At 41.6% G+C, this 27,069-nt stretch overlaps 1 protein-coding gene across 1 annotated transcript in view; it reads left to right on the top strand.

Annotated features, from left to right (window-relative positions):
• Positions 1-26,424, top strand: part of nrn1la (neuritin 1-like a) — a gene marked incomplete at both ends in the record, with an annotated part of 58,907 nt that extends 32,483 nt beyond the window's left edge. Inside the window, 2 exons of the mRNA XM_079163759.1 lie at positions 12,654-12,804; positions 26,127-26,424. Of these exons, the coding sequence (XP_079019885.1) occupies positions 12,654-12,804; positions 26,127-26,424 (449 nt within the window). The remainder of the gene's footprint in view (positions 1-12,653; positions 12,805-26,126) is intronic.
• Positions 26,425-27,069: the final 645 nt, after the last annotated feature.

Below are 27,069 nucleotides of genomic sequence, written 5' to 3'. Positions count from 1 at the left end.
TAGTTCTAAACCAACAAAGGTTTCTGGTCTGGAAGCATAAACAGTGCATAAGAAGTGGACATAGATCTCGTGACGTCACCCATTGGTTTGTGAAGTCTCGAGTTTGGCATTGTGGCTGTTGCAATCTTGTTTTTTTGCAGCCATTGAAGGGAAGTTACCATATTTGGACTGCGGAGGAGCGACGGCTCTGGTAGCCACGTCCTAAAGCATACCCTGCTTTATGGTCTATTTTACTCTAAATGAGACCATCATTTAAGAAAATGGTCATCATGTCCTATTGAAGAAGACTTGAAACTAGCGATCGAGACCATAAACTATGTTCAGAATTAGAATCAGAATCGTTTATTGCCAAGGTATGTTGCACATACACGGAATTTGACATGACGGGTGGTGCATAACATTAAACAATCAACAACAATCAACACAGTGCAAAAAGTAGAAACATTACAATTTACAATAAAATATAAAATAAAGTAAAATATAAAATAAAGTGCACAAACGAACAGATAACAGGACTATAAACAAGTTAGATGTACAGTAAGTGTAACGTAAAAGTGTTGAGTGTATTTAAGTAAGAAGGGAGGGGATGTGCAGCGGGGTGACCGGTAGGAAATTGTCCTGGGGATGTCAGTCAGTGGGGGTCCCGGGCTTTGTTGATGAGCCCGACTGAAGACGGGAAAAAACTGTTCATGTGGTGTGAGGTCTTGGTCCTGACGGACTGCAGCCTCCTGCCAGATGCAAGGGGCACAAACAGTTTGTGTCCAGGGTGAGAGGGGTCGGCTACAATCTTTCTTGCTCGCTTCAGGGTCCTTGAAGCGAACAAGTCCTGGAGGGATGGCAGATTGCAGCCAATCACCCTCTCAGCAGAGCGAATGATGCGCTGCAGTTCTGCCCTTGTCCTTGGCAGTGGCTGCAGCGTACCAGACCGTGATGGAGGAGCAGAGGATGGACTCAACAATGGCTGTGTAGAAGTGTACCATCATTGTCTTTGGAAGGTTGAATTTCTTCAGCTTCCTCAGGAAGTACATCCTCTGCTGAGCCTTCTTGGTGATGGAGCTGATGTTAAGCTCACACTTGAGGTCCTGGGTTATGATGGAGCCCAGGAAGCGGAAGGACTCCACAGCGTCGACACAGGGGGAGAGGGGCAGGTGGAGTCGGGCACGTGTTTACAATGTTTTAAATCAAGTGAGAAGTAATTTTCACATAGACTTCTATACAATCTGATTCTTTTTTTAACCAGAGGAGTGAAAGTAGATTGAATGCATGTTCATGGCACTTCCGCATTGGCTTCAATTCACAATCAGTGCTGAACAGCGCTTCGAGATTGTATGTGAACATCTGTGTTGTTGCTCTCTAGGGGTGACAATGTCAGTCTGATGGTCAGTCGAGCTGCCACTTTGATCCTAACTTAAATATCTCAACAACTATTGGATGCATTGCCATAAAATGAAGTACAGCGATTCATACTCTCCAAAGAATGAATCAACTCAAGGGACCTTGACTTCCTGAGTTTATAAATATAATATACAAAATACATGATAGTTTACAGGCTCCTCACATACATGCCTTTATGTGATAGAAAACAGAAGAACATATGAACTTTATTCAGTAAAGGCCATTCAATCCCCTCTGGATATACTCTTTGCAGTGAGGCCACAGTGTTAAAACCCCGAGCCGTTAACCAGTTAAACAAGGCGCCCTGTCAGACCCTCCGGTGACCTCAGCATGAGGTGGAGCAGGCGGCTCAATCAAGCCTTGGAAACAGATCATTAGTCTACAAGCCAAAGCAGGAGCAACAAATTCCTGCCAATTGAACAGATGCGCTTCCCTCCTTGATTTCCCAAGAACTCTTCTCAGTTTGAATAGTTGCTGGTGGAAATAAACATAATGAACTTCTCTGAAGAGGGCCTCTTTCAAAGACGTGTAGAGATTCAACTCAATTTAACTAGAGAACCTGTGTTGCTTCCAGTATACCAGGGCTCCAGACTAACTTTTCCACTAGCACCACTGGTGCAGTTTGCCGCACCCTTTTGTTTGGCACAGCATTGTGTTAATCAGTGATGTAAAGTAACTAAGTACATTTATTCAAGTACTGAGTACAATGCAATTTTGATGCTACTTTCTACACCACTACATTTCAGAGGGAAATATTGTTTTTTAAACTTTTTTTTTACATTTATTTATGAGTAAATTAAATGCACTGTTGTGCAATAAAGTAAATGACCGAACCAAAATAAAATTAACTTTATGTAACCAGCTACAACATTAAAAATCCATCTTACACGTTAATGATCAATCTAACCCTAGTATTATAATATATCATAATTTAACACCTGAAGAGCCCAGTTGGCTGCATAGTGAGTACTTTTACTTTTAAGTACATTTTTTTGATTATATACTGACATCATTTTACTCAAATACGTTTTTGATTGCAGGTCTTCTTTTAATGTTATTTTACCATGATTGTTGTATTTTTAGTTGTGTAAGATATCTTTGTGACTGAACCAGTGTCATTGATTGTTACCAGTGATCGAAGAAGTACTTTCACCATCAGTGGCGTCCGACCTCTCTTTGTCTTTCCTCCCTCTCCTCATTTTACTTTAAAAAAAATAACAATCAGCGATAGACCGCTTCATTTATGGAACATGGTAACTGCTATATGGATCGTTTAGTTTTCCGGCGCTGTGAAGACGAGCTGTGCACCACCACCTACACACGTATGGCGTTTAATTAGCATCAACCCGCGCGCACAAATGCGGTCCCGCAAGCTCGGGGGTTGAGACGAGCACCAGCTCGACCTTCCCTACGCGCTCACAACTGCTCAACACCCACATGTCAAGTTGACTTTTGAGACTTTGGAAGCGGATGGAATAGACAGTAGCTGATGTCTCCACTACAGAATGATCATCGTGCACTCGCATGGTATAGCGACCGCGTGATGTTTTTACTCGCACACTCACAAAAAAACAAACACCATTTTGATCGCAGTCTGGAGCCCTGTAGAGGCAGGATGCTGTTAGCCTGGGTTAGCATAAAGACTGGAAGTAGGAGGTAGCCAGACGCTGCAGAAAGTGCAGGGCGGATGGATGCAAAAGATCTCTGACACATCATTTTTACAATCCAGTTTGTGTACAGATTAAACACACACCAAGCATGTTTATATATTATCTTCTTTAGAGGTGCTGGTAGGTGGATTTGTTTTTATGTTATAAAAAGGATTCTTGTTGATCCTTTGAGTAAGATGGTGACCTCACACCTGTGATGAAAAAGTAGGTTTTTCAATTATAACTCGCCAAATCAATCACTGAAATTGCTCTGAGCGTCTCCTTTGCTCTGTTATTACTACATCCAGCATTCCCGATGACTCTGTCCTCTCTTCCCCCATCAACTCCATTGCCATCTCTTTTTCCCTTCAAACCTGTCTTCCCCTTCTCCAGACGTTTTTTTTCCTCCTCAGGTTTCCTCATTAAAACTTGATGGAGATGAGTGAAGCCAATAATCTTCAGGCCCCGTGAACGACTCTGCCTGAAATCAATAGGTTTCCTGGAGAAAAAACAACAACACAACGGGAGTGGTGGGGAGGTCTGGTTTATTAAATATTAAACAGCAGGTCTCATGGGAGAGAAGGGGGAGAGTTGTGGTGATGCATTGTCTGACCCAATTAGCATCTCCTGTTCACCTGCCAAGCTCCAGCCGTGGCTCCACTCTGACTTTTACTCGTCACGACAAGCCACTTCTGGGACAGTCACACTCTTCTGGAGCGTTAGCCTCGCCGCCTTGTACACTAATCACGACATGATGCATCTGTGCCTGTCACACCCTTGAAGAGGGCCATCTTGGCTCCCTGTATAAATCGGTCACCGCCAGCTCCAAAATGATCTCGCTCTCAAGTCACGATGAGGCTCCTCTGGGATGAGCCAACTCTTCCCAAACACTGTCTCAGCTTTTTGTGTTGCCAATCATGATGTTCTTCTGGGACTGTGTTACTCTTAAGCTACGCCTAAAACACTTAGCTTTCGTCTTATTTTTACATTCACAGAAGAGTCAACCTATTAATTTACCGATCGAAAAACACCTATTTTGAATTCTTGAAACATTTAGATGACGGCCTCTTCAGAATCAGAATCAGAATCAGAACCGTTTATTGCCAGGGAAGTTTGCACCAACAAGGAATTTGTCGTGGCGGGTGGTGCGTAACATTTAACAATAAACAGAAACATTAAACAATCAACAACAGTCAACTCAGTGCAATTTTTTTAAATTTACAATAAAATATAAAATAAAGTGCGCAACAAAACAGATACAGGACTGTAAGACAAGTGAATGTAAGTGAAATGTTAAAAGTGTCGAGTGTTTAAATAAAGAAACAGGGATGTGCAGGGGAGTGACCAGAAGGAATTGTCCTGGGGATGACAGAGTCAGTGGGGGACCCGGGCTCTGTTAATGAGCCCGACTGCAGACGGGAAGAAGCTGTTCATGTGGCGTGAGGTCTTGGTCCTGATGGACCTCAGCCTCCTGCCAGATGGAAAGGGCACGAACAGTTTTTGTCCAGGGTGACAGACTTTGCTTTGTTCAATGTTACTCTGTGCTGCTATCATGTGAATGCATTAGCACTGACTGCTACCGTTAAATAGTCCTGTGAAAGAAAATCGTTGCTATGCCAGACAGACAGGGGAAGGGACTATTTTGTGTTTAAAAGGTAACTTCACCCTCAGTTCTGAGCAGGCGGCAACCTCTGGTTCTGCAGAGTGAAGCCAATGCTGTCTGAAAGCTTGCATTCTCTCTACTGGCCATCAGGGGGCGACTCCTCCAGTTGCAAAGAAGTCTGATTGTATGGAAGTCTATGGGAAAATGACCCTACTTCTCACTTAATTTATTACCTCAATAATCATTGTAAACATGAGTTTATGGTCTCAATCTCTATTTCCAAGTCTTCTTCAATACAGTATGATGTTTTATTTAGTAAATTATGGTCCATTTAGAATCAAATAGACCAGGGGTCACTAATTGGCGGACCGCGGTCTGGATCCGGACCCAGACGCCGTTGTATCCGGACCCAGGACCTAAAACTGATAGATAATTGATCATTATTACATTTTGACGGAGCGTTTCTATTTTAACCGGCGCAGCTTTTCCAACATTTACGGCACTTGTTCAGCGGTGCAGGAAACACGCCGACCAATGCGCTGTAAATCACATCACGTGATGCAGCTCAGCCAATCAAATATGGGCATTCTGACAAATTTCCTGACTCGAATGAGATGTACGCACACCGTGACACACGGGGCTGAGACGAGGAAAATATCGCAGAGCAAGACAATTTTTATGTGGGTCAGAGTAGTCATATCCCAAGACGATCTCCTAAAAGAGAAAAGTGTCCAGAGAGATTAGAGTCTTTAACCAAGAATGGACTAATTCGTAAAAGTGAGTTCTTCACACGGGCAGTTTTAAAACACGATGTATCATTTGGAGCAAACGTACCCACTCACATCTGAAATGAAGACACAGAAAATAAACCTAAGAGCCCAATATGATCAGAATCTAACACATGAATTCACTGTCCAATGATGTTAACAGAGAGGAATAGAGCTGAAACAAGTGGTTTAATAATCACAGATAAAGTCCCTGCACACTAATTTATCTTATTACAAGATGAGAAAAATATAATATTGTGGCTTTTTCGATTGACATCACTTCACACCTGAATGAACTGAATTTGAAGCTGCAGGACAATTTAGTGAAATTCATTTTTCTAAAATGAAGTACTTTATTTTAAAGATGCTCATTTTCAAAAGCTTTCTGTTATGTCAGTTATTCTTTAATCCAGACATTACTTTACTTGAAATGAGAAGAACATTTATTTATGTATTTCTATGTAGTATTTATAATCCATCCAGTTAATTTTGAAAACTGAGAACAATAATTGTTCAAATATAATTGAACTTTTTTTAACTCATTTGTTCTTTCTTTATTTGATTTGACAGTTGTTGACTCCACAGATACGTTGTTACTGCTAGGCTTCTTGAATATATATATATATATATATATATGGCACTAAATAGCGCAAGTTAGATATTATTGTAATGTTCCGGACCTTTGCACGAGGAGATTTTCTCAATCTGGACCTTTTGAAAATGTAATTGAATACCTCTGAAATAGACCATGAAGCGGAGTATGCTTTAGGGCGGGGCTACTGTGATTGACAGGTCGCTGTCGCTACCAGAGCCGTGTACGGCGTCTCTATGCCACTCCTTCCGCATTCCAAATATGGTAACTTCCGTTCCCCGGTTGCAAAAAGTCAAGATGGCGACGGCCATAATCAAAGATGGCGTCGGCGAAATATCCGAACTCGAGCCTTCATAACGGCAGTCCACAAACCAATGGGTGACATCACAATGACTACGTCCACTTCTTATACACAGTCTGTGCTTCTGAGCCTAAGTCCATTCACTGCATCATTTTGAAAAACGCATAAAAAGTGGGCGAGGGGCCGAGAGATGAAACCAGGCCCTCTTCTGTATGACGATAGCCGCGATACAGTGATGGCACATATGACAACTACAGTGGCTTGGAAAATAGCGATATGGCACGGGGCACTGAATTTGATGGATTTACGGTTTATTAGACCACAAATAAGACAAGACTTACACCCTGCAGTCCCTCTGCCTCACTCGTGACCGCTGAAAGACTACCTTCCCGGTCAGGAGTGTGGGCGCCAGCTTCGGAGATGATCGTCGAGGCTGTAGCAACTAGAAATCAGACAGTTAACATTCCTTTATTTCATGACGTAGATTAGTCCAAAACGGTCGACTCGCTATCTCAGAATTGGCCTTGCAAGACTAGGTCAGATTTAAAACAGCGTTTTGAGCCGTTTTCAACCATGAAATGCCGATTTTTATAAATTTAGAAAGATTGATGTGTCAATTGATGTGTTTCTTCACAATTCAGTCGTATCGTTTAGTTTATAGCTGAAAAAAACACGTTTGAGTGTGCAGTTATTCTTTTATTTTGGAATTCACAGTTCATATGAAGCCTGCAGCAGTTAGGGAAAATTCTCAGATTTTCAACCTCATCTCATGATTGTTCAAGATGTCGCCACTTAAATTGTTAAGGATTAGACCAGTTTGTGGCTCGTGGCTTCTTTCAGTGTCTAATTAGGGCTCCATGTCACGTTTCAGATGTTTTTTAGTTGTTAGTAGTTCCACTGAAGAATGTCCTCTCTAAACCTGTTTCATTTAAATTACTGTTTGAGGCTCAAAGAGGCAAACTTTTCAAATACTTTACAGATTAGAAGATATTCCCAAAAATGAACTTATTTTCTTCTTTCCTTTTTTCCTCTCCCATAGAGACTGCTAGCCTTTGTTGCACCAGCTTCTGTACCTCAATGCAATATCTCATTCAGAAATTCTTTCATCTGTCTTTCTAAATTGGCTTACAGAAGTTGCCGAAATCAAAACCCTTGTCATTTAATTTTAACAAAGTTAAACAACATTTAGTGAGCAAAGACAAAAAACTGCAGCGCTCAAGACACACATGACATTGTAAACTGGTTTTGTCCAAAGCCCCAATACTTCACTAAAGATCTTTTACAGCGTTTGCTCCTCTTTGTCCTTCTGTTGAGCCATGACCTGCACATCAGACCGGCACTGACAGGTACTTTTTCAAAAAGCCAAAGCAGTGCCTCTTTTGGGGATAAGAAATCAAAGATCCCATAGATGTCAATGATATTTGACACATTTTGATACATTTATCTCTTGTTAAACAAACTTCTGTTTTATACGTATGTCTTCATGGCTTATGGTTGATCCCCTTATACAACACAGTGGATATTGCTTATCCAGACATCTATATGTCCATACTGACAGTGAATATTCACATATCTTATGGCTTATCTTGTTTCTATCCTCATGTGACGACGAGCTTCTTTCCCCTAAAAGGCAACTCAGCCTTTGCAATGACATGATACTGGTGTGGTCGATAGCTTGGACGTTCTATTAGGATCTTTTTAGGACATGGCAGGGGAACAAATCAGAGATCAGCATTTTTATGTCTCCGCGCCGGCAATTACTGGTGTCTCACAACATGCATACAGCTAATTTTGACAATTCACACAAATGTCTAGTACTATAGTTACAAAAAATAGTATTTTTTTTAAAATGTATGTCCCTTATGTAAAGATACGATTTTGATTTACTTCTGGAAAAGAAGTTTCACTTTGACTTTCCAGTAATTATCTCACGATCAGTATTACCAATCTAAGAATGTAATAGGTGATACTATGTCAGTCTCTAAGCGCATTTAGGAAGAAGTACTTTTGATACCGTGAGCCCATTTAACATACTTTTGTACTTTTATTTAAGTAGGATCTTAATAAATGCAACGCTAGTAATTAAGTATTTTTTACTTAACTGAAGCATCAGAGTACATCTTTTACAAAACTGACAAACAATAAATGTTCATGCCAGTGCAAACATTGAATGATTTAGGTCAACAGAGTCTTGATGAATGGTAAAGATAAAGATGAAAGAAATCCACTGGGATTAAGCTGTTTAATGATGGATCTGTTTCTAAATTTAAGATCACAGTTGTTATCAGCTTCTCTTGTCACTCAGAGTGAGTTCCATCGTGTATCACCCCTCTCTCATGTATATGTGATAACTCTTCATTGGTGCGCATTGCCCTTCATGAGACATGGAGCTTCGAGATGAATGAGTAACGGGATGAATTAAAATAGAAGAAAGACAGAATACAAGCAACAGATGGCAAAAGAAAGAAGCTGCCAAAACCTTTCACTGCGACTCCTTTTGTCTCCACCTTCGCCATCAGTCGGAGTAAGCAAAGAAAGGATGGAACTTTAAAACAAACCTGTTTCACAAAGGTTTGTGTCAGTCATTTGTTGAATATTAGAATATTTCTGTTTCAGACAGTCAACTGACGGTTGTTCTCAATGTGCGTCAGACGATCCAATGATTCTTGTATTGATCACCTGTCTCCTCTCCACCCGAAGCAACCTCTCTCGTCTCCCACGTTATCGGGGATGTAATCACTGCTGACACACCTACATCAAAATCATGACGGAGAGGATGTGTAGCCTGAGAGTCAGACTTAATCGCCATTTCGTTGCACTGCATCATTCAGTCTGACTTCCTGCTCGTTAGCCGACTTCTTTCGGGGTATTTTACTCGAATCAATCAGCAACAAGTGACATATCGGTCCCGCAGACATCATTTTCATTCAACATGGAAGCTGTGGGAGCAACATTTCTTTATTTGGATTGATGAAATACAAGCTGCATAACATGATTTCCTCCAGGTTTGTTGACGTACTTCTTTCTCCTTCTCAACCCCATTTTTAGAGAGTGTGTTTATATCATGCTAATTTGCAACTTTTTAAGGGAATGTAATGCCGCTTGGGCCGATTTGTTTTTATATATTGAACATATCAGGAGAATGTAAACTGACAGTATGTTTTACATTTTTTCCCTACAATATACATTCTTGCAATACAATGTCCACTCACAGCAAATAAAGCATTGTTGGACCTTTTATGGTTGTGTTTTACAACTTGTCAAAGGATTGTATCCTCAAGGTTTCAATCCTGGTTGTCTTGGCCACGGTTAGCAGGTACCAGTAAATGTCAAACGATCTGCTGATGAGAAAATGTAAATAATGATCACTGTCTTGTCTTGAAGACACATTTTTTAATGAACATTCGTGGTCAGCACTAACCTCGGTAACCAATACATGTTTTCTCCGGCTGTTCTCATGCAGCGTTGAATGCACTATAATTCGTAGATTTACAAAGAAATCAAATCCATGTAATCGCTGAACAGGAAGTATAAAGACCACAAAAAGTACCATTGAGAGGCTCCAGGGACGGTGAACGGGTCACTTGAGTAGCGCTACTTCAATAGTTATTTTAACACTAACTATGATCTAACTAAGTTGTTTTGTTCCCTAAACCTAACTAGGTTTTTTTCTGTGAAGACGAATGTTTATTTTGAAAAGACTGTATGCATGTAACGAGCGGAAAGTGACACGGTTCGCTGGACTTTGGTAGAAAAACACAAAAAAAATAGAAGTAAATATCTCCTCATTGTCTGATAAGTAATCTGAATAATATGATGTTCATACATAGCAGTGGCTCTGTGAATGGGAAACAAACAAAGAGGCTTAGATTGAGCAACTCTTTTCCAGCCAATCAGCAGCATGAGGCGTTGGTGTTCATGCACAGGACAGGGGGAAGGCCATGGATGTACAAAGACATAGGCAGTGGAAGGGAGAGGGAGGGCAAATCTGGAGGGGGTATTTGTTTGCAGGTTCAAATATCAACAATCCTTTTACGGAATCGCTGACTCCACCTTTTAACACAGCTCTGATACGGTTGTAAGTGATTAAACAGTTCACACTGCGGCTAATATCAATGCGATCAATGAGGGATTACAAGGAAGCATCGTTTTCTTGCAATTCCCTCGTGCCTACGTTGGCAATCTGAATCCAATGCTAGAATGGCGGACCTCGCCGCTACTAACTACTTCTGTATGAGATTGATTGAGATGTTTCTATGTTTATTCGTTTGTAAAGAGTTGCCTCCTGTTGTTGTCAAGGTCGTCATTGCAAATGAAACCTGGTTCTAAATTGACGTATCTGGTTAAATAAAGGTACAATTATTTTTACAAATAACAGAGGTATTTGCTGAATGAAAATACATTGAATGGCTATTGCTGATTGAATGCTGACCATGAATAGCATGGAACACAGGGTTTAATTGTATGATATTGTTAAGAATTGTAACCATGCTGTTTGTTTTATGTAGATTAGTCTACAATTGGTAGCACGAGACACGTCGTGTTTACCAAAATCACAACCTTTCCCTAACCTCAACCAAAGTGCTTTTGTTGCCCAAACTTAATCACGCATGGGACATAATGTGAGGTCTCTGGCATTAAGTTTAAGTCAACGCCAGACCTATTCGAATCAATGAGACATCTGGAATCGTGGTTGGCGACTGAAAGGTCTGGAACTAGGAAGATTGGAAAATTGAAAAGATGGGGAAAATGGAAAAGCCTTTGATGGTGATTAATTGCATCTTCTGTTTCCATGACACTTATCCGCTACTCAAAGTCTTCTCAGGCTTCTGATTCGCATTCATTTGCTGCTGCTGCTGCTTTAAAAGACATGAAAGGATCAGCCTAATCAAACAGCGGTGCCCACGTCCCACATGAGCTCTAGGTCTCTGCAGTGTGTACAACGAAGCTTACTTCCCTGTCTTTTCAATCCCCTATAAACGATGGTACAACGGCAAAACGATTGAATGATTGCTGATAATTATTTTAAAATACATCAACCAGATATGCATCTCTCTGGATGAGATTTCTCCTCCTCAAGTCTGACTCAACAAACAGCTTTGGGCTTTGGTGAGATGCTGTAAATAGCTATATGTACAGAGTAAACGACTTGTGAGACTGGGTTCTCGGGTGTGTGTGTGTGTGTGTGTTTTAGTTTAGGTTTCCTGAATGGGCCTCTAATTATACTCATCTTTTGGTTTTCACCCTCTGCAAAATGAATGTATGTAGACTTTTTGTAGATGCAGGGTACATTTCATCAGGACAGTTGACCTCAAATCAGAAACTATCTTCACCAGCATTCTGAAGAAACAAAACACATAACAGCGTAGGTGTTTGTAACCTTCGTTACTTCCTGACATGCCCCTGAAATGCATTTCGTATATGAAATTCTGTCCTCCAGTCCCTACCCTAATCTTTGTTCCTTAGAACTGACAGTAAGCAGCGCTACTTCTTTTTTTCCGTGCTTGTTCTCTGTCAGCAACTGTCTTGACAATCCATGCTGATAACCTGAGGAGGTTGACACCTGACAGCTATGTTGTTGTGGCTCCTGGTTGGTTCCTTTTTCTACAAGATGATCTGCAGTTTAAAGTTTAGAGGTACTGCGTTTACATTTTAAAAGTCAAAGCTGCAGTAATACATATTCCTTTATCAGCAATGGATACATTGATCTACTAGATTTTTTCGGACACGTTGTGATTCAACCTCACAGCTCTCATCTGTGTTGCTTTTGGCTTCAACAGCTTGTTGAGTCATCAAAGGTGTCAGTGAACGTGAGCTGTGTCAAGGTGGTCAGGTCCTGGCTGCATTCAAACACGATTGTGTGTGTTGTTGCTCCAAACAGAATCGGATCAGTGAGGATGAATAAATGCATTTCTCCTCTGTTGCATCTCCATTTCCTGGTCAACGAGCCTCGACAGCTCTCGTCTTTGATGTGAGCCATCGATCAGCAGCGGACTTCAAACGCCGAATGAGCGAGAGGGGGAAAGGACACACAGCTGTCTGTAGCTCCTCGTGTATGACGGATGATATATACTCAACCTCTCAGTCCATCATTGAAACAAAAGGCTGCACAGGCAACAGTGTCACTGGACGGATGCTCTTTTTTCCCCTCTTTTTACATGCACACATACATTGCACTCCAACAGCCTCAGCCATTAACAAAGAGTAACAGAAATATTATTTATTGTCAACTGCTGCATTGGTATTTCTGCTCGGATTGATTTCCCAGTGCATGTTCCACAGCGTGTTGAACTTGAATTAATCTTTACTCTGTGTCTGTGTGTATTGTTTTGTGTGTGTTCTCCAGTGCTCAGCCCGTGCCCTGTTGCCGCGTCGTCGGCCAGAAGGTGTCACTCCATCTATAAGGGTTTCGCTCAGTGTCTGATGGCGCTGGGAGACAGTCTCGCCGACAGCGCCCGCAAGGACGAGGACACGCACGAGATCCACTCCATCTGCAGGTTGGTGTAATCACTTGAGAAACTTGAGTTTGGGCTCAAATGCCCCAAACTAAAAAAATGCCTCTAGAAAGTGAAAGAAGTACACGGGCAGGGCTGGGAGGGGGGCTACGACGCGTCTATTGTCGGCTCATTTTTGGTAACCAGTGTAGCATTACGATCACATCGGAAGACTTTTCTTTTCTTTAATTCCACCATGATGTCATGCTACAGTTACAGAACATGAGAAGCACTTGGAAGGTAATCGCCAATGGTTTACGTCACCTGGCTCCGGATCAGCCAACTGCAAAATTAAATTTGCAATAGCCGGGTTTCAACCAGGGCAGTCTTCACAATATGTCGACCTAAAATACTTTGGACTAAAATGTCAAGGTTCCATCAACAACACTACTAAATACTCACATACAATGGTTTTCAGCTGAAAACAGTGGTGGTTTATTTCCTCTATAAATCACATATCACCAAGTCAAGTTAAATAGGAAGCTTGCCGAGTTTCAGTATTTTAAAATGCATTTTGAATCCCCTCAGAGCAGATATGTCAGTATCAGTGTGTATTTGGTGTATTTAGTGACACTAGGTTAGAGGGTTTTGAAAACAACAACAGCCGCTCGCTGGGGAAAAGCAGTGCACATTCTGTGATTCTGTGAGTATGCGAGGCTTTTGGAAAGAAAAGTTTAGACAAGCATTTTGCAATTCCTCAGTCAGTGTGCTATCTGATATCAATAGGGCACGTACATCTGTAGAATCCCACAGATCGAAGCCTTGTCCCTCTAATCCCTCCCTGGACTTACCCATGACCTGTTCACATGCAGTTATAAGAATAATATTTCCTAAGATAGCTGTGTGTGAACATTAATAAATGATGACATTACCATAGACACATGAGTAAGTTTGCCTTAGACAGTTTGAAACGTTGCATGAAAGTGTCATGTCTGTTAGAATGGGCTAGTGGTGTGTATAACCTGTGTGCAATGTACATGTGTAACTTTTACACATGCTTTAAATGATCCTCTTCAGTGTTATTACCTAAATAAATAAGAACACGGCTGAGATCATTAGCTCATACAATGACCAGCCCTCTGCGGACAGGCCCAGATCCGGCCATAGTGCCGCCTTCGACCAAAGTTGTAGCTCTGGCAGGAGGAGGAAAGCTGAGCGCCCGGCATTGGCAGTTCCTCCTTCGGCTACAAAGTGTTTTCGGAAACACTACCGCTTTTGTCCACAGGTCTGCCAAAATCAACACAAAATGAAAGTTCCTCATAGTAGCTTCAAGGAGGTACTCCAGCGATTCAGTCAATCCACGAGCACCATTTGTAACGCAGACTAACAGTCTCCGGTCATGTCGACGGCTCTGTGAGGCTGGTGTAAAGGATGGAGAACTCTGCACAGTGGACAATATATACTGTATAATATATATATATACAGCATAAGGGATATTTGTCCTGTTCTAAGTTCTGTGTCATCAACAGCATGATGTTGAAGATTCTGGTGCACCAAACTGACATCAAGACTGTGATATTTCTTTCATTTCTCCCTCCGCTGCTGCAAACTAAATTTCCGTTTGCCATTAAGAATTCCCCTCGTGATGTGGCTTTCACAATGATAAAATGAAAAATGATTTACTGACTGGGGTTATATGAAAGGGATATTGAGTCTTTGACAAACACAAACAGTGATTACTGCGAGTTATGCAGTTTGACTGCTAGATTGCCACAACTCTGCCAGGTGTCGGTTGAAGTTGAAGGAGAAAGCGCGCGTTTATCTTGTTGGGTTTATCATTTATTGTATACAAAGGTATGACATTTAATTGACACCGATGTTAAAAAAAAAATGCGGCAGACGGCACCTTTCTGAGTCAATGTTAACCTCTGCCATTGTAATGTAAGAGAAGATAAACTGTTATGATGCGGTAGCTGTTGCTCATATTTTTCCATTTCTCAAAAGTGGAAACAGCGACTGGGGTTCCTGGTAGGTGTTTCCCACGACAGCGGTGACATTTGAGAGCCGGTGTTGCTGGGACGCGCTGTCCACATCCGTGGTGCTCTATAGAGTGGAGCATGTCACATGTCACAGAGCATTCAACATCTCCCCTGCTACACATTGTTGGTTATGTGCTGTAAACAATTTATGACGCCTGTCCACATCTGGTCAGTCCCATCGAGGTGTTGAGTTAGTATTCTACTTATATAGTACAAGCTAGCTGGCTTCAAACGACAGCACTGATTTGCACTAGTCGTCTCTTATTTGTTCATGTTGTCTTCAACACCTGCTGAGTTGTCTGCAGCTCCTGTACACTCACTGCTATGTTTGTCCTGCATTATAGAAAGGAAGAGTTCCTCCAGGTGTTAGCTGTCATAAGGAGCCACGAAGTAACGTTGGCAGCGCTCAAATCACGGATAGGCCTGTGTGATTGTTGGAATTTAAAGGTAAATGCTGCTGCTGCTGTCAGTAGCTTTATAATTAAATTGCCCCCCCCCCCCCCCCCCCCCCCCCCCCTGGGCGCTTCACAGCAGCTTACTGCTCCTAAAAATGTCTAACATGGGTGAAATGCAGAGAACAAATCTCATGTATCTGTGTATATATGATAATTGGAGTAAAGTTTAAGTTCAAGCTTCTTCTTCTGAGCAACTTTGATTTTGTGTTGCCTTTGGCGGTCCCTGTGGACGAAAGTGGTTTTCTTTGAGAAAAACTTTCTTTTTACTGCAGCAGAGTCCGACAGTCTGACCTGCTCAGTCCTGCCAGTGGGCCCAGATACGGCCCAGCAACACGGCCCAGGTCTCCTGCAGCACGGTGTTGGTGTTAACCCCCAGTGTGGACCGGCGGAGTAGTAATAGTGAGGCAAAGCTCTGCTCCTGGTCGGAGGCGGAGCAGAGCTTTGCCGTAGCTACAGTGAACCTGTAATGATTTAATTTGATTTTGCGCTGAATCCGACCCGGTGACACCGATGACATGCATGAAGAATAACTATAACAATCATCTCGCTGATGGTCTCGTTTACTTATGTAGGTCATATAGAGGCGTCAGTATTAAACTGAGACTGTTTCATAAGCAGTTAAAAGTTCCTCACAGTAACTTTAACACAGACATGAAAGTGAGATCAGTCCTCTCATCTACAGTAACTCTCGGCTAGAAAGCGAAAAAACATTTCCCCAAAATGAAGAACTTTTCCTTTAAAGAGATGAGCTTTTGAACCATCACATTAGTCACGGAAGGAAGGAATTGATCAAATAGAAGTGTCTGGTCATTTCTTTGGTAATTACATTTTTGATCAAATAAGACAGGCTAAAAAAACAAAACTCCACCATTGATGAACTGATTTCTCAGAAAACACTTCACACCCAAACAACTCTGCCTCCTCTCTTCTTCCCAGCATATCTCCACTCTGCAGCTCTCTTTTTAGCCTCTCATTGTTTGGGCTGGAGGCCTGATGACGCTGATAAAAGATGCAGAGCATCCTTCACTTCCCTTCTCTCTTTTACCCCCACTTTTTCGTTCTCTCACCACTCCATTTCTCTATATCCTGTATCAATCCATCATACCTCCCTCTCTCTCTCTCTCTCATCTCCGCTCACATCTCTATTTATACATACCTCTGTCATCCATCTTCCAGAGGAGTCGTATCCTCTCGACCAGGGATGGGAGCCGTTAATGGGCGAAGGGACTCAGATTAGGTCTGCTGATCTGAGAGCAGTGTTTCTGTTGAGTTAAATTAGCAGAATCCTCCCAGCAGACTGTCAACACATGCTGGGAACAGCAGAGGTCAACCAAAGAGGTCAAAGTAGTTATTACATTCAAATAAAGTTGCCACGCTGCAAGAGCTGACAGGTTAAGTAGTCATTTAACGTGATATAAATGGAATTGTGACTAGCACTCTTTTTCTCACTGCATTATGAATGAAGCTTGCGCAATCTGAAGTGCGCCATCACGCAGCGGCAGCATTCATGCTCTATATAAGACGGCTCACAGACATTAAGTAGTTCACAGGAAAGTGTTGTCGCTGAGCTCGCCGTGTGAGACCTCAGGGGATCCACGGAGGGTTTCCCTTTTTTTTGTTCGAGACACATTTTCATTGAGATCTACAAAGTGTGACATCACAGTCCTTGTGGAAAACCAAATGGAGTCATCCTGAATATATCGTCCCGTGAGGATGTGTGCATGCGCGAGCCTCTCCTCGCAGCATCTTTTGATATTTGCTGACAAAACCAGATTTCATTGTGTTTCACACGCAATAACAATAAAGCATCTTATCTTTTCTTGGCTCAGGCTCTACTAAACTCTCTGGACTCTCCTCTCCTAGTTGCTTCTCTCCTATTTCAACCTTGCTGCCTGACAGCGTGGCTCTTGGGACGGTAGTGTCGGTCAGTTGGTTCACCACTTTGGTCCAGACTGAAATATCTCTACAATCATTGAGTGGATTGCTGTTTGGATTGCTGCTGTGAATTTACGCTCATGGTCCCCTATGGATGAACCGTAGGTCAAAGTCTTCACAGTGAAATATCTCAACAATTGGAGGGATTTCAGCGGTGGAAAGTAGCTAGGTATATTCACTCATGCAGTGTTCTTAATTAAGTACAATTATGAGGTACTTGCACGTATTTGTAGTATTTCCATTTTCTGCTGCTTTATACTTCTACTCTGCTACAATTCAGAAGTAACTATTACACTTTGTTCTCCACTACATTTATTTGATAAATTTAGTCATTTTGCAGGATCAGATTATTAGTACCAAGTATAATCAATAAATACATGTTAAGTTTAGACTTTATTGATGCTTTTGTGAAGTTCACAAGCTACCCAGCAGAATATAAAGTTATTAGAATTAGGTCCAACTTTATAATTTGCAAATTTTTCTGAAATTGGTCATTCTGCATGATGAGCACTTTTAATTATGGTACTGTACTTAAAGTATATTTTAATGATAATTCTTTTGTACTTTTACTGAAATCAAATTTTGAATGCAGGACTTTTACTTGCAACGGAGTATTTCTACACTGTGGCGTTAATACTTAAACATCTGGATTCTTCTTCCACCACTGATGGACTGGAAGTGTTGTCAGGTTGTCCCTCCCACACAGAGGATGTATCCTCATGACTTAGGTGATCCCCTTTCTCCAACGCCACCATGAGACGGACATTTTTGGCTTTTGGTGAAATATTTAGCTCGTTCAATGTGTTTCCGAAGCTCTTCCACCATCCGACCATCAGTTTTTCTGCGTCTCCTTTTTCATCCATACGACAATGACGTGTGTATCGGTGTGTATTCATTGGAGAGCATTGTGATTTGCAAATACTTAGTCACAGAGTTTGGTCTTAACATTGACTGTTGATCAAAATGAGGGTCGGGTTGTACCGGTGTACCAACGTCGTATTAAGATTGACAATTATCATTTGTTTGTACGGTATTGTCGTGCACCTTACGAATTTGATATTCATTATGGATCATAGAACATTATTTTAAAGTCACAGCTAATGATATTTTTCATTTCGTAGTTAATTTAACATTCTATAGTGCTGCCAACATGTAAACTAACATGCTTTAGTTAAATAGCATGTCATAGTGACCTGCTGTTTCTTTTGTCAGGTTTATAATTCAGTTTATTTTTATCATATAATAATAATTTAAGGGTCCCTGTAACTAATTATAGTAATAATAATAATAATAAGTGTGTGTGTGTGTGTGTGTCACCATGGCCCTGCAGCTCACCCATGGTACCACTCCACTGTTGTTGAATGTCCTCTATTCCTTGAGGTACCAATTAAACTACTAATCCTGCAACCCAGCCACCTTAGTGTGAGTGTTGCCTAATGCAGGGACATAAGAGCCCTCACACACAATCCTCATGTCCGCATACACTCTTCTCCCCAATCTACACTCTCTGTGTCCTCGCCTCACTCTCTCGTTCTCGTATTTTCCCCCCTCTCTCTCTCTCTCTCTCTCTCTCTCATCCCTCTATTTCCTCCTCCTCTTTGTTCACTCTCTCTTTCCCTCCCTCTTGTCTTCTCTCACCTCTCTCCATCCCTACACTCTGTTTTTTTAGCCTTTTCCCTCTCTCCATCCAGGAACATGGTTTTAGCGCTTTTATCAGAGCCACCTAATGAGGAGGTAGCATGGCTCTCCCCTCTGAAGATCGGCAAGCACGCACACACACACGTGCACACACACACACATGCACGCACACACACATGCATGCTACAGTGTAGTCTGAATAAGAGGCTATGATTTGCATCTAGGCCAAGGCTGCTCCATTGTCAGAGCTCTCCCAGGAGTGTGGCACTGCTTTTATTCCTCATATTCACAATGGGCTTTATGCAGTTGCAATCATTCACCGTGGATCCGGAGGAGGTTAGGTGAAAAGGAAATATTTGGGGCTAAAGATACAGAGTTACTAGGCACAATAGAATTAAACAGTAACCTTTTTGCTGCAGCTTTGAAAGGAGCAGGGGACGTTCAGATGAAAAATAGGTACCGCTTTATTAAGGAAAAGTTCTAAAGGGTTATCGGTAATACGTTTATTCATGTTAAAATCACTTTGAATAATAGCATTAAGCCGCTAATATGTATTCATATATAAGAAGAAGAAGGCTTGGGTTGCCAGGTTGTGAACTCACTAGAATAAAATTGAAATCTGCCACATTGTTGGAAGCCTATATTATAAATGGATGCCAGTAATATTTTTTTAAAAATGTAAAATAATAATACATAAAAGTTTTAGTATTTTCCCCCCCCAGAACTGTATTCCTGACAGTTTGGAGAAAACTTTGAAACACTATTTGGGAAGTGAAAATGACAGATAGTATAACTAAATATTTGAAGGGATAGTGTGTAGCGGCATCTAAGGGTGGGGTTGTGCTTTCCTACCAACTGAATACCCCTCCACTCACTCCTCCCTCTCCAAGACTGCAGTAACGTGAGCCGCCGAGTGCAAAGCCGTGGAAACACCGCTCACCGTATTGAATATTATATTCTATTTCTGCTATTAGATCCGCAAAAATGCTAGACACTGGCCCTCTTTAAGTGAACAAATAAAGGAATTAGAAGTACTGCCTCATGGTTGTATGCCTCTGCAAATGAGTCATGTTGCAGTTTACATCCATGTCCGTCCAAAATGTCCTTTTTTTATCCCGTTAGACATTTGTCTGAAATTGTCATAATTAGCATGACGTACTCTCTTATGAATTCTTAAGCTACAGAACATATAAAACGTGTGTTATGCTCTCTCTTCCAAGGTTTAGTTTTCTTTCACTCAGCCTCCTTCCACCGCAGCCTCTCTATTTGCTTTCAAATTCTTATCCTCCACAGATTTAGAGAAGGCCATTCAGGCTTTCATTGCATCTCATTGCAGCGTCTCTATTCCTATGCCTGTCTCACTTTAAAGTCCCTTTCAGCTCTATACAGCTCATTTAGCATGTAGCGGTTACGGTTTAAACTGCTGCCACACAAAGACGGCATAATATTCCCAAGATGCGACCATCTCTTTTTGGTCATAGATTTAGAAATTATATTAACCTTTTTTATTTAAACAAAAAAGTCTGTCACATATAATAGTATTGATCCTTAAAAACATGAAATAGGTTGTTTAACAGAAATATTAATTTACAGCTTGAACCTGCTGCCGAGATACCACAGTTGCAAAATATAGATCAAGTCTTGTGTTGGCGGAAAATAGAACTTTTTTCCTCAACAAGGTGAAAGAAGCCTTCTTGAAGCACGTCAACACGGTAACCCTGATGAAGGCCACTGCAGCTGAAGCATGAGGCTTTTAATATAAAAGCTCGTCAAACTCTTCTTCAAGAATAGCTGAATTCTTTTCATTTCTTTGCTGCTTTTCAATTCAAGCAATCCGCCGGAGCTGAGAGGCCGCGGTATTTATTTACTTTGACAAAATAGTCACAAGGCTTTATGAGATTTCTGCAGGATTTGAAAAAAAAATACCCACATAAGTGATGTTTCAGACAGAATTGCTTTTACATCCACGTCTCAAGCTGTCTTATAAAAGATGACAGTGAAACCTTGGTACATTATTTAAAATGCAGTGCTCTGAAAGTCTAAACTGATTAATGATTATATAATAATGATATGTTTTTTTCTCACCTCGGGGCAAACTGGTTAAAACTGGTGTGAGGAAAGTGGATACGGTTGATAGTGACATACGATGAGAAAGACATTAATATTAATATGTAGTATTTCTATAGACGTTTTAGGAGGGGGACATCTTTGTCCTCTAAGGAAACAACTGTTTATGTTTGTTTTTTTCAAATCTGACAAAGAAAGTAGTGTTGTGTTGTGCAAAAAAAAAATAATCAATGTTGTTACTAATTCTTGACACATTCCTTTTTGTGTTTTTTTTTCATACTTCAGACCGGCAATGCATCACTTGCAGTCGGCTGTCATCCCTTCACCACTCTTGGTGAAAAAAAACAATCCCGCGTAGACAGCAACTTGCCGCTATGCCGAAGAGATTCTGGGTAGTTGGTAACAACAGTAAATACAAAAACTGATCTATGATCCCCCCCTCCATGTCCTTAAAATGATCCTGATAGAGCGGCATTGTGGCTCCAAGCTATATACCAGACCGGTATCATTTCATTGCAAAGGCTGAGTTGCCTTTCAGGGGAAAGAAACTCACTGTCACATGCGGAGGGAAATAGGGAAATACCCAAAGCCTTTGAGTGTAGCGGGTTAACTGAGGCTTTCACACTGAGATTTGAGGCACATAAGATTCTTGAATATCCTGTCAGGGTGGTAAATGGCTAAATGATGCTGTTACAGTTACTACTGATGGAAAGCGAACGTTGGCATGAGTGTGAGGCTGCTGACTTCTGTACAGTCATACAGTAAATCAGTCGTCTCCAGCTATATATCAGCCTATAGACCATTAACAGGTTGGTTATTTACAAGCGACATTTAACACGTTTCAATCAAATATGTATGAATGTCCGGATTGTGGCGAACGCTCAGGTTCAGACAAGGTCGCAAAATAACTATTAAACATGTGTATAAAACATAGTTTGTTTAACAAGAGATAAATTCATACAAACTTGTCAAAATTACAATCCAAATGGCATCGACATCTAATAGGATCTTCTGTTTTTTATCCCCCAAAAAGAAAGGCCCAAGGGTTAATCGAATATGTTACATTTTTTCTTTAAACCACTTCAGAACAAACATGGTTATACAAGGCCATGCACGCCACAGGACCTGGCATACATGATGCTGGAGGCCCAAATTGTAATGCAGTCATTGATCGTTCACCCTTTTTTCCACCAAAAATGTAAAAGAATAGTTTAACACAGTAAACAGCTCGCAGTGACAGCAGTGTCACGTTTTGTTAAGAACACATTTAACAAATATGTATTTAATCGTGAAGATGTCAAGTCATTCTGCATTTACACATCATGTGACTCCAAGTGGAGCCCTGACCCCAAAGTTGAAAAAACTCTGCTCTATTCTGTTCCTTTCAGACACACTCTCATCCACAGTATTGCAGACTGCTTCACTGAAGCTGAACATACTCTCAGCTCCCTTTTCTTCCTTGCGTTCCCTAACATACCTTGTGCTGCGCTTCACTCTTCTCTGCTCTACACACTTTCGCTCCATTGCCTTCTCCAGTTTCCTGACACAATTTGGCTTTTATATATACAATATATATATATATATATCTGTGTGTGTGAATGTCAATACATTTTTCAATGTTTGTTTGTTTGATGACCAAATTGCTGTGTACATTCGTTTTCAAGTAAAAAAAAAAGAAACAAACATCAAACAAGAAGTTCAGGACTGGGGTTTGGAGGTTTTTCGGATGTCTGCAGCAGCATGTTAGCAGCAGAGCAGACGTACTCTCAAGAGGTTTTATTATTGTGAAAGCAGCTGGTTGTCTGTCAGTGTCCTCGTAGTGTTTTTGCTGTCTCTGCACCACCTGTGACTTGAGCAGATCCCCCCCCCCCCCCCCCACACACACACACACACACACCAAAAACCCTGCCCCGCTGCACATGACGCCATCTCTTTCCGATGCAGAGGAGGCAGCCAGATGTCTCCTCTGCATCAGCAGCAGGTAAGCAGAGCCCTCCTCCGGCAGTCGGAGGTGGACCACTGAGGTGTTTAAGCCCTGGACACAGGCCAGACACACACACACACGCACACACACGCCCAGTCATCAAGGGAGGCCCGGCCTTCAGTGGTGGTGGTGCCTGATAATTTTATAAAGCTGCATTAGAGTGTTCAAGAGTGTTTCCCTTGCTTTGTCGACACAGTCACACAATATATTGAATAAGTGGGTTTTGAGAAATTATATTTATGAACAGTATGTGATAGCAAAGAGTGAATGTCAGATGGATATAGAAAGTACTGTAAGTGTGTGTGTGTGTGTGTGTGTGTGTGTGTGTGTGTCTGTGTGTGTGTGTGTGTGTGTGTGTGTGTTTGCATTTCTGTACTTAAAATTAGGAGCAAATGCCCTCAAAATGGACACAGTACAAAGAGGACAAGTTGTCGCTTCTTACTTATTTAAAGGATTTTTTTAATGTTTGGGGCTGTGAGAGTCGTGATTCGGGAGTTCAGTTTAGGTGAGAATCACAGCTACACTAAGATTAGTAATGAAGCCTTCAGGGTGTCAAAACAAAACACAGGACTGCAACAAGCCCACCGTGATTAATCCTATTTGTCTGAATTAGATTGTGGCGATCAATCCCTCTCCAGCTATAGTGATAAATCAAAACTGATTAACTGCTCCATTCAGAGGCGGCCGGACTCACCAACGACACATTAGATCTTCGTTTCCCTTGTGTAACTTACCTTTTGGTATGACGTATCACACGCTTGACTACTTTCCTTTAGAACAATCGCCGTGCAAAGCTGCCATTTGCTGTGTTATGGAAAGACAATAAAGCGTGCACGGTTAAAGGAAAAGTCTTTGATGAGAAGTTTGATATTAGTTGAAAGAGATCCAAGATGTGATTAGCTTACCTATGCATTTGAAGCAGGCACTTGTGTTGTTTTTTGACATCGTGTGAATGCGGCATATGTGACAGACAGAGGCAGCGAAGGCATCAGTACTCGTCTTGCCTACTTTCTGCTTTCTGTACTGTAAAAAGGTAATCAGTGAAAAACAAGTGACCAGTTACCATGAGGCTACACCGTGAACACACGAACCGACTTCTGTTCAGAATGATTTGATATCCTTATCTGACAGCAGGTTAGACAACAAAAAAGACTCTGCCAGGCTTATTTTTGAGGATCAGAGTCGAGACAAGGCAGTCATAGCATAGAGCATGTATTGTCAAGCTGTTATTATTCCCAAGCTGACGCTTGTCAGTGGCCCTCGGGTTATTAGACGACCAGAGCAACTGACGTCGTATAAAGAGCGAGCGGTCGGGAGGGTCAAACAAACCTTCAACCGTTCTGTCCGTGTCCTGTGTGAAACCAAGTAACTTATTTACTTAACTAGCGTACTCAACTAAGCTAAATAACATCCTTACTTTAACCCAAACCACGGTATTTTCGTTGGCCTAACTAAGTACTTTTGTTGCCTAAAGTAGTTTTATTGCAAAAGTAAACCTAGAAACTAAGTGATCCTATGTTATAAGATGATTTAGAAAAGAGACATTATGTAATGAGCGGAAACTGTACGTTTCTTGTAGACTGCATGTTTCCTATGAACACAGAAGTTTATTTTGAAAAGACACTATCCATGTAATGAGTGGAAACTAGCTTGCCGTCCGTGACCATGACACATCCAGACCTGACGCTAAAGGGGTCAGAGCGTAATAATTTGGTAATAACACCAAATATACTGCACCATTAATGTGACAATGATGTATTGGTGTTTCGTCAGTGTAGTGTTGAAGTGTAGGCTCACTGACCAAGCGGCGGTATTTGACGAGTTTGGAGTGAGAACGTGTTGGTATCTGGGGTGTGGATGACATACACAGGGCGCCTCTGTTACGAAAGAGGAAAAGCAGCATGTTCATATTAATTATATGGACGTTTATGGTTTTCATAGTAAAGTACTTCAAGTGTTTTGTGTCAGGCTGATTTTGAACAGAGCCATCTGCTTCTACTTTCTCCACCGGCCCTCCTTTTCTCTTCTTCTACTTAACACTCAGTCGGTTTTTCCTCAGAGACAACTTAGCCAACACATTCGTGATGAGGGGAAGAATTAGCAGCCAATTAGTCAGATAGACTCAGCTTTAGATGAGTTTAATGCTGTGATTTATTGAAAAAAAATGTATATCCAAAAAGAGCTGTGTAAGAATACGTCCTCCTGTCTCTCCATCATCTTTCCCTCCTCCTTTTTGCTCTTTTCTTTTTTCCAGTCCCCCCCCCCCCTTATTACTCTTCTCAGGTCAGAGAAAGTGTTTCAAATGGTTGGATATAACACAGCAGTGGTTCAACAAACACCCAGTTCATGACAGCTTTTCCATTACCTGTTCTAATGACGTTTTTCCCTCGTTTTAGTCTAACTCGCACTGCAACCTTTGCTCTCAGCATAGTGGAGATCAGCAGATGGTCTCTTGGCAACTGCAAAGAAAAGTCAAAGGAACAAACAAATAGATTGAATTAGATTTACTCAGTGTAAGGGGCTCATGCTTCACTGTCGCCGCATCTTCATCAGCTTTTTTACGAGCTTAGATCTTTATTAGTAAAATCATGGGGCATTCACTGGTCTGGATAATTATGTGTCTGCGGGAGATTATTGGCTCGGCTGCGTCATGCTTAAGGTGTGAAATTTAAATGTGGTTTGATCGTATTTATAGCACACATCCATAGCAAAGGGAAAAACTTGGCACATTCCTCATACAAGGTTGGTGCGTCCATTTGCTAGCTGGCATGGAATGTCTGAACAGTTGGGCTTGAGCAAGAGTTTGCAGCCATGCTGGTGGTTCGGAGCTTACTAACAACACTATGGTGCTCTTGTTTTTGTTTGACCTGATGAATGCAATAAATGAGAAGTTATGAAATCACCAAAGTTATTACAATTCATCCTGAGGGGAACATGAATGTCTGTACCAAAGTCATGGTGACATTTCACTCAAAATCAAAAATAACAACTTCATGATGGCACTGAAAGAAAATTGCCATTAGTGAATTAGTAAAATTACCACTGTTGGCGTGGCTAATGTCTGTAGACAGGCTCCCACCATCCAATAAATCCATTTGTCATATACACAGGAATTCTGCCTTTTACTGTACTGCTGTTTTGACTCTCTATAACCTTTGACTCTCTATAACCTCATTTGAGTTTTAGGTCTCTTACATGTCTTGGCTTCATTTGTTGTCATTTGTACCAAGTCACATCTGAATCTGACCTCTCGTCTCTTTCCTTCAGGTCGTGGGACGAGTTCCATGACTGCGCCAACGTGGCGATGGCCGGCTGTCCGGACGAAGCCGCGGCGGTCTGGGAATCCCTCCGACAGGAATCCAAGAAGATGCAGTTCTCCGGAAACCTGTACGACATGTGCTCCAGCCGCGACGACCACCCGGTGGCCTCGGTCTCCCCGCGCGGCTCGTCCAACCAGGAAGAAATCAACAAGGAGTCTCTAAGAGGGCGCACAGATCATCTGGCAGGCGACCTCCATCTTCTCATGCTACTGTCTCCTCTGCTGCTGCTGTTATTTTCGATATAACTACCCTAAAAGAAATGGGACTCGTGTGAATAGATATAAACTTTGTGTATTTCTTTTTTTCCCTCCACAAGTCCGTAGACTTTCCACTTCTTTTTCCTCTGCTCTGCCAGGGGTAGAATATTTCTAACTGCATGTTCAGAGGCCCGACAGTCTTTTTGATGATGCGTCTTTAAACTGCGTGTGCCGTTTCATGCATATTCTCTGCCTTTTTAATTAGTCTCTCTGTTGGAAAACACACACGATTCATACAGAGATGCACAACCACTGTACAAAGAGAACTGAAAACACATACATACTTAAACAGACAGCAGCCTCATGTCATCTGTCTTTATCCCCCATCCCCGTACATGTAGTTTATCTAGTTCTTGGGTGTAAGAGAGACAAAACAACATTCCGCTTGATGAACCTGAAAACGAAGTGATGAAGAGGCCAGATGCCACGACCAGCTAAACTCATTCATTCATCAGCTTTACAATGGGAAGCCTTTTATAATCATGTAAATCTAACATAACTGGCTCGCTTGCTTGATAGGGACAGGCGAAGAGAAGGTGAACTATTGGACGTCATGTTTCTGTAAGTAAAGAATAACTCACAGACAGTGTGACTCATCAGTTTGACCCAAGCGCTGCGAGAAGTCTCCAATTG

The sequence above is a fragment of the Pholis gunnellus genome, assembly GCF_910591455.1.
Source record: "Pholis gunnellus genome assembly, chromosome: 7".
NCBI lineage: Eukaryota > Metazoa > Chordata > Actinopteri > Perciformes > Pholidae > Pholis > Pholis gunnellus.
The sequence above is the reverse complement of the archived record's forward strand: the minus strand, read 5'-3'. Positions and strand labels throughout refer to the sequence as shown.